This window comes from Paecilomyces variotii (assembly GCF_004022145.1).
Source record: "Paecilomyces variotii strain CBS 101075 chromosome Unknown C8Q69scaffold_4, whole genome shotgun sequence".
NCBI classification, from domain to species: domain Eukaryota; kingdom Fungi; phylum Ascomycota; class Eurotiomycetes; order Eurotiales; family Thermoascaceae; genus Paecilomyces; species Paecilomyces variotii.
Window position 1 is genome coordinate 1,277,104 of NW_021167143.1, and position 14,397 is coordinate 1,291,500.

Consider the following 14,397-nt stretch of genomic DNA (forward strand, 5'->3'; position numbering starts at 1 on the left):
CCTCTCTGTCGAACGCCTCGATTACATCCAGCAACGCCTTTACGGGTTTCAGATACAATTTTTCTCGAAAAGAAATGAAACAAATAGAGAGCTCCGATTTATTCTTCGTATGTGAAAACAAGTGTTCCGTGGTTAGGACCACAAAAGGCCATGAATGATGCCAAAGCCAGGTTATGTATGACGTCTACAGGACTACGTTCTTGGCAGTCAAGCCACGAGCAATCCAGATTCCCGGGAATGATCGTTTATTACTTATTCATTACTATTTAGTATTCAGGGTGCCGAGGCCTGTAGTGTTAACTTTTACGGGGGCCTGCACGATCAACGGACCTTACATCCTCGTGTCGGTATTGACTTAAGTCAAATTACCATTTCTCGCAGCGCCGGAGGCCAAACAGCGTCTTCTAATGAACCCCGAGATATGGGGGAGTTATCCGTTCCACTTATAGTCCTCCGTCGTGGGATCTATCTGGTTTTATCGGACCGTAACCCTCAGCCAGCATGATTGAATCGCGTTCGGATGGTGGCGAACATACAGCATTCCAGATGACTTATCTTTCAGCCTTATAAGGTCCGCTGGAAGATCGAGCATTGTTCAAACTTCAAAGTCTGATGGTGATGCGAACGAGGCCCACTCGCCCCGCCGATTCACAGCGACTAGCGTTTATCACATTGGGGCTTTGAGCGTGCCCATTATTTGCAGGGCGTCCTCCAACTGGGGCGAGGTAAATATGGAGGATGAGCGCTGTCTAATGCTGGTTCCTCAGTGAAAGAAAATAGTAAGTATACCAGAGCCGTGAGCCCCTTGCGCTGTTAATTTTTGCGTTTCGCTATTGAAGGTATGGATCGAACGGCTTACCGGTTCAGTTCTTTAAACAGGTCTAGAATTTCTTGCCGATTTCAACAGGTGACATGCTATGCTTTTCTGGACTTGTTAGCGCAAACATCTGATAGGGATTAGAATGGAAATTGCCTTCTAGGTGTCCTGGTACAACATGAACAGTCTTTCACTTTGCTTGGAAGACAAGCAACCTGAGACACATCGTCTAACTATGGTCTATGACCCGTGACTAAGTTGATGCTCACCGGAAGACAGGATATACACGAAGACTTTAAGCGAACAAGGCGGATTCGACTTTCTGCTGGGATTCGAACCACCCCTGGGTCCGCCGTTGACGCATTTGAGGTAGTCCTGACCGAGCATCGAACGATTGAGACAAAGGTCTATATCTCTCCTGATGAGCAAAAAGATTTGATGGAGTGGCTAGGTATTTGGACGAGTTGGAGTTGGTGGTTGAGACCGACTTCACGTGCCTACCTACCGCTTTTGCACCAACGGACCTGAACACACCTTGTCGTGACGCTATCCACATAACACTTCCTGCACGGGACACGATGTAACCAGAACCGTCTGCAGAAACACGGGGCGTCACCATCAAATATCAATTTCTCGGCTGACAGTTAAAGTGATTCAAGCTTGGACATGAGGTATCGATATCAAAGAGATTGGAGCTGACTTTCCAATCACGATGGCCCCTGCTTAACAATCCTTCCGACATGTGTTGATCCCTATCATGCTCTGTCAATCTCCAGTACTGGGCCTCACCGCTCGACGGACTGTTTACAGGACTATCCATCATCGAGAATCTCTTTTCGCCAGCTCTATTCGATTGTCCCAGGGTCACGTGACGAAACCAAGCTCATCATAGAATGGTTCTATCCAAAGCTTGGCGACTGCAGTATGACACTCTTGCTGAAAGATTGATACCTATGATTATTGGCATTTTGCATGAATAATGGGGTACGATCAAGAGAAGTATTGGATTATTCGTCAGTCTAATCCCACATACTGAATCACGCTAAGGGATCAGATACTGATTCGGTAGGTAGTTATTAGAGCCATCGCTTGCGCAATTTGCCCTGACAGCAAAAAATTCGCATCATCAAGCCCCTTCAAAACGAGCTGCCATTCTTTGCTCTTCCATCTGAATACCTTGTGACTCGCCTTGTCGACATGGAAAAACCTCGGTTGGCCAAAGCACGCGGACTGCGCGGCTATTTGTTGCATATCTACTATGCCTAGATTGCCGTGGTTCACTAGGTAAAGGTCAGTACAGGAATTCTACCATCTTCAACTTGAGAGAACTACCTTCCTGTGATTCTTCAACACATCGTACCGCACACATGGCAATTTTTCCCTGGGATGACCCAGACCTCCTCGCCTCGACTTTCACAATTCGGGCAGCGGACTCCTGGCATCTGATTATTGAATGTCAATTCTCGACCTCGGTCAGTGAACGCTATGCACGACAGAAACCTCACCGGTGCCATGACAGGGCGGACCATATCAGCGGGGATATGGCCCCCAAAAATGCAGATATAATTCTGGTCTTGGAGAGACTTAAGACACATGTTCCTCCAGCGAATCGAACTTCCACTTGATCTTCTGGCCTCTGAGGGAGATTGAGGTGAGGTCAATCTTATGTCGGTGCTCGGTATCAAAAGAAATAGGCCGTGCTTGTGTCTTTATATGGTTGGTTCCGAAGCCTTTGTTATGGACGAAGAGCCGCCACTCTTGTTGGTCTATCAGAAAGGTATCAGATGCTGCTTGCTGGCTGCATGTTACTTTGTCATGCGTATGTATCAATCCATAGCCATTGACGAATAACGAGCCCCTCTTATCGCAAACAGTTCTCGAGGACCCATAGATCGCTACACAACTGTTTGACGTTTCGGATACTAACCTGAGTTTTCACTCTCCCCGTCATAGGAAGAACCAACGGCGTGGCCTGAATCGAAAGAAGAAAAAGAAAAAATAATAATAAAAATGAAAATAAAAAGCAAAAGAAAAAGAAAAGGGAAATCAAAAAGAAGATCAGATGCGGCTGGGCCTGTTATTCAAGTGTGTTGCACGAATCTATGATTGTGCTGTAATGGGTTTCGATCTGTCCCGCCCTCAGAAAATCGCTGGAATTGTGGACTGCGTGCGCTGTGTACCGATGGTATCCAGCAATGGCCGAATGACAACCAAAGGATCTACCTGCTCTTTTCTTTTCGTCAGGTATGGATCCCGCTTCTTCAATCACTCTCTGGATAGGAGAAACTCCTTACGTGGACCTTTCCTGTCTGATATTCCGTGTATCTGCCGAAACCGTGGATGTAGTATTGCCAGGTCACAACTCATGGATTTGATAATGGTCTTTTGGTTGATGCGTCTCGGAACTTGTAGGACTATCCCCTTTGCGTTGGCACTAGAACCAAGGATATGACACCATGCTGATTTGATATTGCTCAGGTAACGTCTCTCTCCGTTGCGGAGACAATCGAGAGGATACCGGTATAGAAGTTTCCTAGACGTCATCCGACTCCGGACTCTTAAGCTTTCTCCCAGCCGGCCAAATGATACATGGCAGTCCAGCCATCGCCACCTTCTGCGCTACTGATGATTAGTTGGGCACGGCAAAGGGCGTCCCAATGGATCCATCAGAGCTGGCAACGGCCACGGAACGTGGCCTGAAGTTTTCCTTCCTTGGGAATGTGTGGACTATCTTGAAAAAAAGGGCCCTGGTCAAATTTCGTGCGGGGCTTCCTGTCTTGACAGATGATCTTCCAAAGGGTGGACAGGAGGATCTCCGGCGCAAGGTTGACCTGCGCTAAATGCGCCATTGACCGTCTGGGCCATTTCAGGTACCGCAAACGACACGCTTTGCAATTGGCAAAACATTAAAGAGCCTTCGACCTAACCTAAAAGTGGAAACAATGACTACCGATCCTGGCTCTTTCTATTGGATCATGCGCTGGCGTGCAGTGGGTAAGTACCAAGGACTAAGGAGGCAGAGGGCAGCTGCATAGCTTTCATGATGACCGCCGAATGCCCGGCTGGTCTAGGGATCGCCGCTTGTCTATACACAATACAGACCATAAGCTGGCGGAAACAGTATGTTTCCCCCATCACTTTCTGTGGTCCTTGGCATTCTCACTAGTACAGACATGAGGACATCATAAAGAATAGCCCTTGTCTTGATCAACCAAAGCTGCAATAGCTCATCTTCACGGCTACGTGCATTGCTCTCAAGTCTCACGAAGGAACTATTTTCCACCGCTTCAAGGTGTCATAATTCCCAGGACTGGGCATTCGTTTGCTTTGTGTGAACTTAAGCGCGATTATTCAAGCCACTTTGTACATACTTCTCCAGCAGACTCATCTCTATGGTCCCGCCTATCTCGGGAGGCGTCGGATTCCGCCGCAAACAAAGGGAGGGGTGCGAAGTCTGTTTCCGCGTCAATAAGCCATGCATTACGGAGTAACACCTGGTCGACTTCTCTGCCGGTTGACCGGCGCGCAGTAACATGGCCGACGAACGGTGGGGCAGGATCTATCGCTTAACACGCGCGGTCTGCGCAAGGCGTATTCCATTTCGGTTCAGAATAAGGGATACTGTCAGAACCAGACAGACCGAACTGAAGGATTCTCCTTTTGGTCGAGTGGCCTAGCGCCAATAGATACTACATGGCCCACGCCAAGATATTCGTTGGGACTTCGATTTCTGTTGAAGAAAAAAGTGGATATTTTGGGTTCATCCGAACATCCCTGTATGGGGGATATACGATATAGAGTCCCGAACCTGGCTACGCTCGTCAGTATATATCCGATGCTTTAAGTGCTACAGATGACTTCGCCGACTGTTAGTGATTAAGCAATGCTGAGAGTAGAGCATCGGGTTCACACAGCCGACGGTATGTCGTCGAAGGTCATTGCTGGCGACTTCAGCAACCTGGAGTGAAGGAGGCAGCGGGTGCTCCTTGAAACCTTGTCGCTAAGACCGGCTCCACTATTCTCTCCAGTCCAACTTTATCCATCGATCAGTAACAGCCGATGGTGACTAATTCGGTAATGGGGAAGTGATTATTGTGTGGAATATTCTATTATTATTGAGACCACTGATTCCTAAATCATCTCCTAGCGCCACGGTTGCAGCGGCAGTGACTCTGGACTCCGGACTGCGGCCTACCAGCAGAAACAGCATTATGCAGCATACATTAACTAACTATCAGCAGCCAAATGCCTGACTAACACTCGATACTTCCGAAAGAATGAGTATCCATACTGAACAGCCGATGTTACCGCGCGTCCGCATTGTTATCTCACTAATAGCAACACTCGCAATATTGCTCCGACCGCTACCCCATGCAAATGCAGGTAGACGGCCTAGAAGTGGTACGAACTTAACATTATGTGAGCGCTCGCTAACTGAAACAAACCATAGGAGAATCATTGAATTATGGCTGGGTGCGTCGCGGCTATCACTGGCTGACGAGACCCCGCTAGCATTCTCAAGTCGGGAAATGATTTGTTGTATCTGCAGATACCTATAGCGTTCAGACGGCACATATCTACTATTATTCGGTTGAGAGCTGCAGACTCAGCATAACATTAACCCACACGGGCAACTTACTGGAACTTTCTCTAGGCCGGTTTGTATTCCTACTCGAATGTAGAAGTTTAGGTCAAATTTATGCGGAACAATACACAAACCAATGAAGGAATTATCCACGCATGTGAGTTAACAATCACAGATCGAGAAGACCCTAGTCAGGAGAAACTCTTATGTGTTTGTGGCTAATATCACAGATTATGGGTGAACCAGACCAAAGAGATTTTCATCAAGTACTTTTTCTCTAACTACATGCATTCAGTATATTATGCATATATTCATATATTCATCACTTTCGGAGAGAGGCACCCATTTATTACTATTGAACCTATTACAATATCGCGAAAGATTTATCACCTTGTGATCTCCGTTAACTTGACCTCCGTTAACTGCACGCAGTGTAACGCCTGTTCGTGGGAATCCGCTCCTATACAGGAAGAGCGGTGAAGAGAAAATTGAAGGAAAACAGCTTACTCTAGTTTTTCGTAGAAGAAATACTGAGCCGGCCAAACTTTATCCCAAAATTTCAAATCTGCGTGTGGGTGTAATAATACTAACTGGCATACAACGGCATATTCAGTGGCGAGCTCTACGCCTATGACAGAAAGCCGCTAGGTCCTTTACACCTAAAGGTATCACATCTGCATAGTACCATACATACTTATCCTGCAATTGCCACTCTGGAATGGCCTACAATACTCCTGATCCCCGATGGAGACGCGTGCTTCAGCGAGGCTCGAGCGGTTTGTGGAGAAGAGGTCTCCATGCACGTCAACAAAAGAGCGACAACGGGCTTCGAAAGAAATCGGTGTGATAAACATCACGGTTCATATCCATGGTTCTAGACAGATATCCTTCGACGTGGCGCAATGGGGACATTAAGCACGCAAACCTGCAGGAAGACGGTGAAGGTTTATCGGATATCCGAAAAGCAACCTGTATGTGGGCAACAGAGGGAACTCGGCCGAAGCACATCGATGGCCAGGGCTTGGGCTCTTTTCAAGAACTTAATCTGCCTTCCCCTGGCACTGGCGAACGCAGGGGTGGGAACCGAAATCGGCATTGTCTCAGCGTCCTTAATCCTCGTTCACTGTCAATACCTTCTTCTGCTCATTCGATATGCGGCACGCAGCTCATGTATGGACGAACCTTTATTGTCTAGGATCTCCGGTGTTATTCACCAGTTCTAGCCACCATGGGGGAGAATAAACGGTAATCTTACTGCTACTTATCTTGGGAATCTTTTCTGCCGGAATGAAGATAGCGCCTTGCATACCGGACAACATACCACAGCAGATAGCATCCTGATCCTCACAATTCGACGTGATAGCTTGAATGCCTCGGCTTTCAAGATGCCTCAACATCCAATGGGCACGAGTTGGATCCGGCGAGCTAAATGTGCGAGTCGGTGCAACGCGCACATCATAGACTTTCGGGTGTATCCAAATGATCTCCTTTAACTTTTCCTGTGTGCAGTGTTCGAGCAAGCACTGGAAACACGTGGTTTGATAAAGCAACCTCTTCTCTTCCCTACCCAGAAATCCTGATTCCGTCACCGCATCTAGTGTCCCTGGGCAGGATGAACCAGGCACCGAGTTGGGCGAGACAACGACAAGACGACTTGCGTCTATACGATCGGCTGCCTGGTCTTCCGACTGGGAAACTGCGCCCGTTCTTGAACCATGATACGCGACTGGTGCCGGCAAAGTCTCATCATCATCGTTCTCCTTACCTCTTCTTCATCGAGTTCCGAATACGGCCGAGGGCAGCTTTCTCATCTTCTTTAGTCGAGGTCTTGTGGTACGCGTCGCTCATTACATGCATGGAATTGCACTCCAGAGTACCCCCGGTATGGGCAAAGAGCTCTTGTTCTCATCGATCTAGCGCGTACGAGTCACGTTCTCAACGGCATGACCGCGTCTTCCGATAATCTCTTTCCGTTTCCAATCAGAATATTCTGGATCCCATCATCATCAATGGTCGCTCTCATGAAACCACTCCTTATGGATAATCTGGTAAAGGTGACGAACATGCCCTCTGGGACAGTCCTGACAGCTGAACATTGCCATGAGATCTTGCTGATCTAGTCGTTTGCTTCATGCACGGTTTTCTAGGCGTAGGGTGCAGATCAAGATTCTACGAGCCAACCAGAAATCTACGATGCTGTCCCAGATACGACTTGAATCCTCTTACGTGCGTCTTCCTGCTCCTCCATAGGCCCACCACTTCGCCACTTTGGCCCACGAGACCTGCCACGGTAACAACGTATCCATTCGAACGGAAATGCCGCAACTTTACACTGAAAGCGCCAATTGGAGGACAGTTCCAGGTGCGCGATATGCGCCGTACAACCATCTTCTTTTCCCGCACATAACAGCTACTTTTCTTGGTTGGCATGGAAAGACACTCGCTATCTTTTCGACTTGTTTTTGAGCCATCAAGGGTATTGGCCCTATAATCGCAGGCGGACTGGATAATGGAGGCATAATCTTTTCTGGGTCAAAGTACAACCTCGTTATTTCCCCTGGTCGGCCATTCAGGTAAGGGGAATCTATGGACTGTGTGCATGAACCATGGAGCATCCATTACTGCACTGCTAGTTTACACTGATTTTGCCACTACAGAGAAATAATGCGAACTGTGAGTTGTATCACACAACATGTAGCTTCTGCTTGCTAGCGATGGACTAGGAAAGTTTCGACAATCACTGCAACATGAGACTGGAAACTCCGCTGGCCATGTCCCTGGTGAATTAACCCCAGTCAGATCGATAAGTTCCAAACCGAATATTCGATGAGCCGTTCGTAAGTAAGAAAGTCCAAATCACTCGGCCAACTTGCTGGTTCTCGGTGCTGTCGCGATCATAGAATAACACGTATCATCGCATGACTCCTGAGTACCTTTATAGTTGAGGTGAGGATCTACTACTTAGCTCGAGTCCAAAGGTGACGCTGCATTCTCTAGTGTACGCTAGCCACCCATAAGGAAGAGATAGTTGCAGTCACTTTCATCCATGCCATTTGACCGATTCGGTCACAGAACAAACCCTGTCTAGACGACGTCCTAATTACGTCTTCTTTCCATGCAAAGATAACAGCCAACTCTAGTCTCTCTTGCTCGTTGATAGCAAGTGACCTTTCTAATATGGGATCACCGTCCCAGCAAGAGGACTCAATTGCTCAAAAGGGAGAAATATCAGATGTCGACACACAGCTGGGTAATCCCTTTTCCGCGACAGGAATAAGTATCCTAGAACGATATCTGCTAATAACAAACTGTTAATTCTTCGTGATTACTGTATCAAATTTCAGATCTAGAAACTTGATGGGAGTGGTGCAGCAGGGAAAGAAAAGAATCAAGTTGTCATTCGATCGCTCTAGATTATCCTCCAAGATCATCTCCCATTCAAGAAGTTGATTAGTTAAATACTTCGAGTGGGGCCTTTCGTCCATCCTACTTGTTGTTTTGGTCGCTTCCAGTACTCCGAATCCGTATGGTTATAGTTGACATGGATACTAACTAGAGACCCATCTTTACGTTAAGTAACACCACTCAAGTATCATGTCTCACTTTATACAAGCTTTATCAACGATTTCTACAATACAATACATCTGACCGAAATGCCATCAGGACGATAGCTATTGAGTCGAATGTGTTGCGCGGTGATGCATGAATAGAAAGAGTGGCTGTAGTATGTTGAAGATTGGCTTCTTCCAAGGCTACTACTATCCAATACACACTCTTCGTGTTTCGACTTAAATTTGTGATTTCTTGCGAAGCATCGTGAGACGTTCGAGGATGTCTAATGCAGTGTAGAGGTAATCATCGTTGAAGGCTGCCTTCGCTGTAATCAGCAAGTACAGTGCAAAAGTGGGATATTCTCATTCATTAGTTGCTATAAGCTGCAACAGAACAATCTTAAGATATTTTATTTCGTCCAGGTCCAATAATCGCCTGCCCTAACCAGGTAGTCTGTCTGGTCATTCTTTGAATCTGTTCTAGAACCATCGATGATCCTCAGCAGACACTGTACAGAATCTACAAGAGCCTTACTTCGAGCCCGTTATTTATTACGAGTAGTCAAATATCTGAAGAGAAATCTCTACCGGAAGGGATATATCTGAATCTTAAAAGTAGGATGAATAAGTGGCACCGGATACTTAAAACTTTTAGCACCAGATGTGATTTAAGATTTCCACATTTAAACAGTCCGTTATATAAGTACTGAGACGTCAATAATAACTCCTCGTGCTCAAAACGTCTTGTCATCCTTCTTTATGACACATCGTTATTTCCTTTTCTGATTAGGCTGGGGTGGGGGCGAAAGCAATTCCCGTTGCATCTTATATGATAACAGAGACCGGGATCTTGATTATAATTATTAATGATTGTTTACCCCGCTCGTAGTTTCGACGTCCGAGGAAACTTCATCAACCTCATTTTTTTCTTTTACAGCAGAATCTATAGTAAACTTCTTTTCCATAAATTACCTATACACTGACGAACATAATGGCTCAAACAGAACCCGTCCACTTTTTCGACATAACTTCCAAGCTCCCAGGTATTATAGAATCAATCCCCCCCCTCCGCCCCCACCTTAAGCTCCTCGTTACAAAATCGGCCATAGTCAAAAACATCAACTGATCAAACCGTGACTAGGGCCGTCGCAATCATGGTCACCTAACACACTGAAGACCAGAATAGTGCTCAACTACAAGGGCATTCCATACACCCAGTCCTTCCTTTCGTATCCGGACATAGCACCAGTGCTCAAGCAGCTCGAAGTGCCTCCCGAGTCAGAGGGCTTTCCGTACACTCTTCCGGCAATCATACACAAGAGCACTGTCAAGACTAACCCGTTCGGTGCTCTGATGGATTCGTTCCCCATTGCCTTGCATCTGGAGCAAGCGTTCCCTGCGCCATCGTACCCGTCGATCTTCCCATTCGGCGATAGCAGCCACGCGCTCGCCCGCGCGGTGGAGTTCATGATGATCAGTTTGGTTTGGAAGAGTTATAGGCTCATCATGCCCAAGGTTCCCGATCTGTTGGATGAGAGGGGGAGCAAGTATTTCCATGAAACGCGTACTGCGCGTTTCGGAAAGCCGTTGGCGGAACTCTTGCCAAAGGATCAACAGGAATATGACGCGATCTGGAAGGAGATGGAGAGTGTTTTATTGACATGGACTGCTATGTTGAAGGGGAAGCCTGGGAAGAAAGGCCCTTTCTTCGAGGGTGAGAAAGCGGGGTATGCGGATTTCATAGCTGTGGGGTTCATAGCGTGGTTCGAGAGGATGGACAAGGCGACCTTCCAGAAGATGATCGAGGTCGGGGATGGGGAGCTGAAGACATTGTGGGATGCTTCGGTGCAATGGGTAAATGGTCAGGGCCAGGAGAAGGAATGGCCAGTTTCCTCCTAAGGCTTCCTTTGTTGGGTCGAGTGGATCCTTGGACGTTTCTAAGATGAATTGATGAACGTGAAACTTCGGAAATCAACGGGCCAGTAGTCGTTTACATTCATATTATACAAAGTCACATTCTGTGGGTTGATTGATCCACCAGGTTCCTCAGACTGCAGCACGAGGCCCCCCTCTTAGTCGATAACAACCCAGGTTGTTCTCAAGACACCAGGACGCAACAAACCGCACCGGAAATGATATAGTAATTTGACGCCATAAATTGTACATCCAATGAATAAATTAGCCAGCTCACAGTCCGCGCAGGAAGTTAGCCTCCCTGATGCCCTTCCTTCTGGCGGCCCTTGCACTCTTCGTGATTTCTGACCTCTTCTCCAGACTCTCTGCGGCTTCAGCAATAATATCCCTCTGGCTGTCATCGGTCCTGTTGTACGGAGCGGGTGTGATATCGGTTGCCTGTTCGTGAACAGGGATCTTCCGGGGCAGCGACGCCGCAAGAGCGGCCATCTTCTTCTCGTGACGCTTTCGTTGTTTCTTGTTCAATGCTGCAAAAGGGTTAGCATACTGACGCCTCCATTGATAATATGCGCGATATGAATAGTCCACATACTGCTAACATCGACGCCGCCCATATCAGTCTTCGACTGGTTCTTCTTGTCGTCCAGCAAGGTCCAGAGCCACTCGGGGTATTCCGAGTCATCCAAGGCGAAAAGATCCGGCTTGTTCTTAAAGTAATTGAGGCCCTGTAGCTTGGTTCCTGGGGGGCAGCTGCTTGGCTCGCGCTGAGTTGCAGGCTTCTTGGGCTTTTCAGGGTTCACATCGACATGGACACCCTCGGGCGTGCTCAACGGCTGCGAGACACCCGGCGAAGCGGAGGATATGGCGGACGGGATGGTGATGGGCTTTTCGCTGGGTCCAGGCTGGCGGGGAGCTGGCGGAGGTCCAGGCAGACTGTAATTTCTCAATTGACCGCGCTGAATCGCCCGGGAACATGTTGATGTGGACACCGGCGTCGGACTCTGGATAACAAGTCGCGACAGCAAACTTGTCCGGCACTGTCTACAGATCATTGTGGCGGACGGGTGCAGCGCTGCACAGGGGAATAGATCACAATATAGTGAATCCGGATAACCAGCAAGTCAGAGTTGAGAGATGCGGGCTTGCCGGACCCCGAGCGACTTTGACGGTTGATAACGAGGTTGAAATGATCTCCGTAGAAAACTGCGGCCGTGAATTTCGTGCCAAGCCGGAGGTCGCAGTCACGTGCACCCGCCTGTTCCTGCTGAGTCATCGTCATTCCCTTGAGCTCATAGATAACTTACCTGATATTGTTGCTCAATAATGGTAACTGTTTCTTAGATATCCTGGTTCCTGGCGAGTATATTCCTTAGGGTGATAGCTTTGTGCTCCGTTACTATGGAATAATGGTGTTGGCGTCGTTGCTAGTCAATAGTACTGATACTCGATAGCTTCGCAAATATATAGTTCCTATCTCAGAAGTTATCATGAAATAACCCATCAAATCGAACCTGCCTCAACCATATAATCATAGTAGAAGACCCAAAAACTGCAATGCAGTTCACTGTTACTATTATTGGGCCCAGTGGTTCTCCTTCACACATATTACTGAAACTTATATTATATCACTTACGCGTAAAAGATTCCCAACCACCTCTCCGGATTACCATGATTTTTGTTTTGAATACAATTCCAGACCTGGCCTTTCTATCTACCTAGGTACCAACAGCTGCATAGGGCCCCACGTGAAAAATAGGCGACATAGATGCACATAGCGCCTCAAATACTGTCAGTATAAATTTACTCTAATGAACCAGTGGGAATCTGAACCACGGAAGCAAATACACTGGAAAAGCATTTCATACGGGAATCAAATCTTGATGACTTAGAGAACTAGAAGGTACTGGAATCTATCTGCTATTCATTTCCCCCCCAAGACTCTATCCTATATTAACTGCTGCCTGGAGCTGAGCTAGAACACTATCTCTGAGCATCTATGGTTCCAGCGTGTCTGCTTTGATCCTAGATTGATTGATATAGATGGCTTCCCGTTGTTTGTTCTACCCGGTTTATATAGGGTAGTAGCAGCGGCTTGCAGCTCGTCTCCACAGAAGCTGTGAGCGCTGACAGAATACATCAGGTATCGTGGATAAATTGGAAGCGATATTGAATGGAGAGGGAACCAAGTTCATAAACGGAAAGCAAGATCTTATCAACCACACTACTCAAGTGTACCGACGCATCTTGGGATCAGTCAGGTGGTTAGGTACAATATGTGTATATTTCCCCGGAAATAAGTATTGGGTCCCTTACTTAAGTGGACATGAGACTGCATCTATCAGTTTTCTCAGCTAGAAGATTCATCCGGCTGGCAGAAGTTCCGGATCAGATGTTATTCAAAGCTTTTTATGTACATAAAAAAAGAGCAAGTAGTGGACTCATGTAATACCTATTATATCACTTGCTTCTCCTCACCATTTTACTGTCCAGGGGGGTTTTCCCCCAGATTTTCTCCATCTTGGCACGGCCCCTATGTCACATCAGGCTAAGTTACCTCCTAGTGAAGGCGAATCGAAAAGAATGGAGCATAAGTTAATTGCGATTCGCGAGTCTCATATTTTCGGCTTGCGGCACCGAAATAGACTCAGGATGCGATGCGGAACCGCACTTTAGTAGCAAAAACACAAAACAAAACCAAGGATGCACAATCTCTGAAGCTATCTACCTACCTACCCAGGTTGCGTGCCATGGCCATAGCCAGGAGGCTTAATTCCCCGCTTTCAAGAATAGTCGAGACATTCTCAGCGCATCCAGATATCCCTCTTATTATTTGTCGACGGGCAAAGCGTACTTACTTGCTCAAAAAGATCCAGCTCCTGTTTTGACCGCTAGCCGGATGATCGTCAATAGTATACTTACTCTTAACCTTCCCCGCATTTTCGGTTGGACATTGCGTTGGAGAGCCGAGCCGCATAACTAAACTATTTGCGGGGGGGGAAGTTGTGGAGGTGTCTAGAACTCTCTCTCTCCCCGGAATTAGGAGCGAGCCCTATTATTACGATTGGGATGACCGGGCCATAGAGCCGTCAGTTGCGATTGACGAATTCGTTATGGTCTTTTTATGGATGTACTAGGATTGTCTCTGTCTCTCTCTGTCTCTCTCTTAGATATCACGGCGAGAGGCATTGGTCCCAACAATACTGTATTCGGGTACTCGGGAAATCCGGGGAAGTCGGGCCCATCTAAATAGCAGAAAGTCTTGAGGACTTTCCGATTGGCATGTTTTGTCTGTGACGCCAAGTGGTTGGGTGGCTGGACGCGTGTCACAATGACCGAACTTTCGCTGGCTAGCGTGTAATCGTGTCTTTGTGGTAATATCACGTCTTGCATGGCAGCTTGGGATCTGCGTAATCGCATCGAGAAAAGACCCATCTGCTTTGTTGTCTTTGTCAAGTGTCAGATTGGAGCGCTCTCATAGCCCCTGTGCAGATCATCGTAATGGGATCGGATCCTAGAAAATTTTTAAGAAC

The 14,397-nt window shown here is 47.2% G+C and overlaps 4 protein-coding genes across 4 annotated transcripts; 1 reads left to right on the forward strand and 3 right to left on the reverse strand.

The window, feature by feature from the left end:
• Positions 1-1,867: 1,867 nt before the first annotated feature.
• C8Q69DRAFT_519747 (hypothetical protein) lies at positions 1,868-2,774 on the reverse strand (the record flags this gene model as incomplete). The annotated part of the gene is made up of 2 exons (XM_028633477.1): positions 2,178-2,774; positions 1,868-2,097 (listed from the first exon to the last, which is right to left on the reverse strand). The coding sequence occupies exons 1-2, from the start codon at positions 2,410-2,412 to the stop codon at positions 1,868-1,870; spliced, it is 465 nt and encodes a 154-aa protein (XP_028485948.1). The 5' UTR covers positions 2,413-2,774.
• A 3,812-nt stretch (positions 2,775-6,586) lies between these two features.
• C8Q69DRAFT_444043 (hypothetical protein) lies at positions 6,587-7,250 on the reverse strand (the record flags this gene model as incomplete). Its single annotated transcript, XM_028628970.1, has 2 exons — positions 6,587-7,109; positions 7,168-7,250. The coding sequence occupies 2 exons, from the start codon at positions 7,248-7,250 to the stop codon at positions 6,587-6,589; spliced, it is 606 nt and encodes a 201-aa protein (XP_028485949.1).
• A 2,574-nt stretch (positions 7,251-9,824) lies between these two features.
• On the forward strand, positions 9,825-11,058 carry C8Q69DRAFT_239746 (putative glutathione S-transferase). Its single transcript, XM_028626476.1, has 2 exons — positions 9,825-9,996; positions 10,095-11,058. The coding sequence occupies exons 1-2, from the start codon at positions 9,945-9,947 to the stop codon at positions 10,850-10,852; spliced, it is 810 nt and encodes a 269-aa protein (XP_028485950.1). The 5' UTR covers positions 9,825-9,944; the 3' UTR covers positions 10,853-11,058.
• Positions 11,059-11,140: 82 nt separating this feature from the next.
• Positions 11,141-11,919, reverse strand: C8Q69DRAFT_444045 (mitochondrial ribosomal protein L37-domain-containing protein; the record flags this gene model as incomplete). The annotated part of the gene is made up of 2 exons (XM_028628971.1): positions 11,141-11,394; positions 11,460-11,919. 2 exons carry the CDS (start codon positions 11,917-11,919, stop codon positions 11,141-11,143), a joined length of 714 nt encoding a protein of 237 aa, XP_028485951.1.
• Between the last annotated feature and the right edge of the window lie 2,478 nt (positions 11,920-14,397).

Bases quoted from the DNA above. Each gene is read 5' to 3' on its own strand.
- C8Q69DRAFT_239746 (XM_028626476.1), top strand. From the start codon at position 9,945: ATGGCTCAAACAGAACCCGTCCACTTTTTCGACATAACTTCCAAGCTC. The intron at 9,997-10,094 runs GTATTATAGAAT...AACCGTGACTAG, and splicing joins CATAACTTCCAAGCTCCCAG to GGCCGTCGCAATCATGGTCA.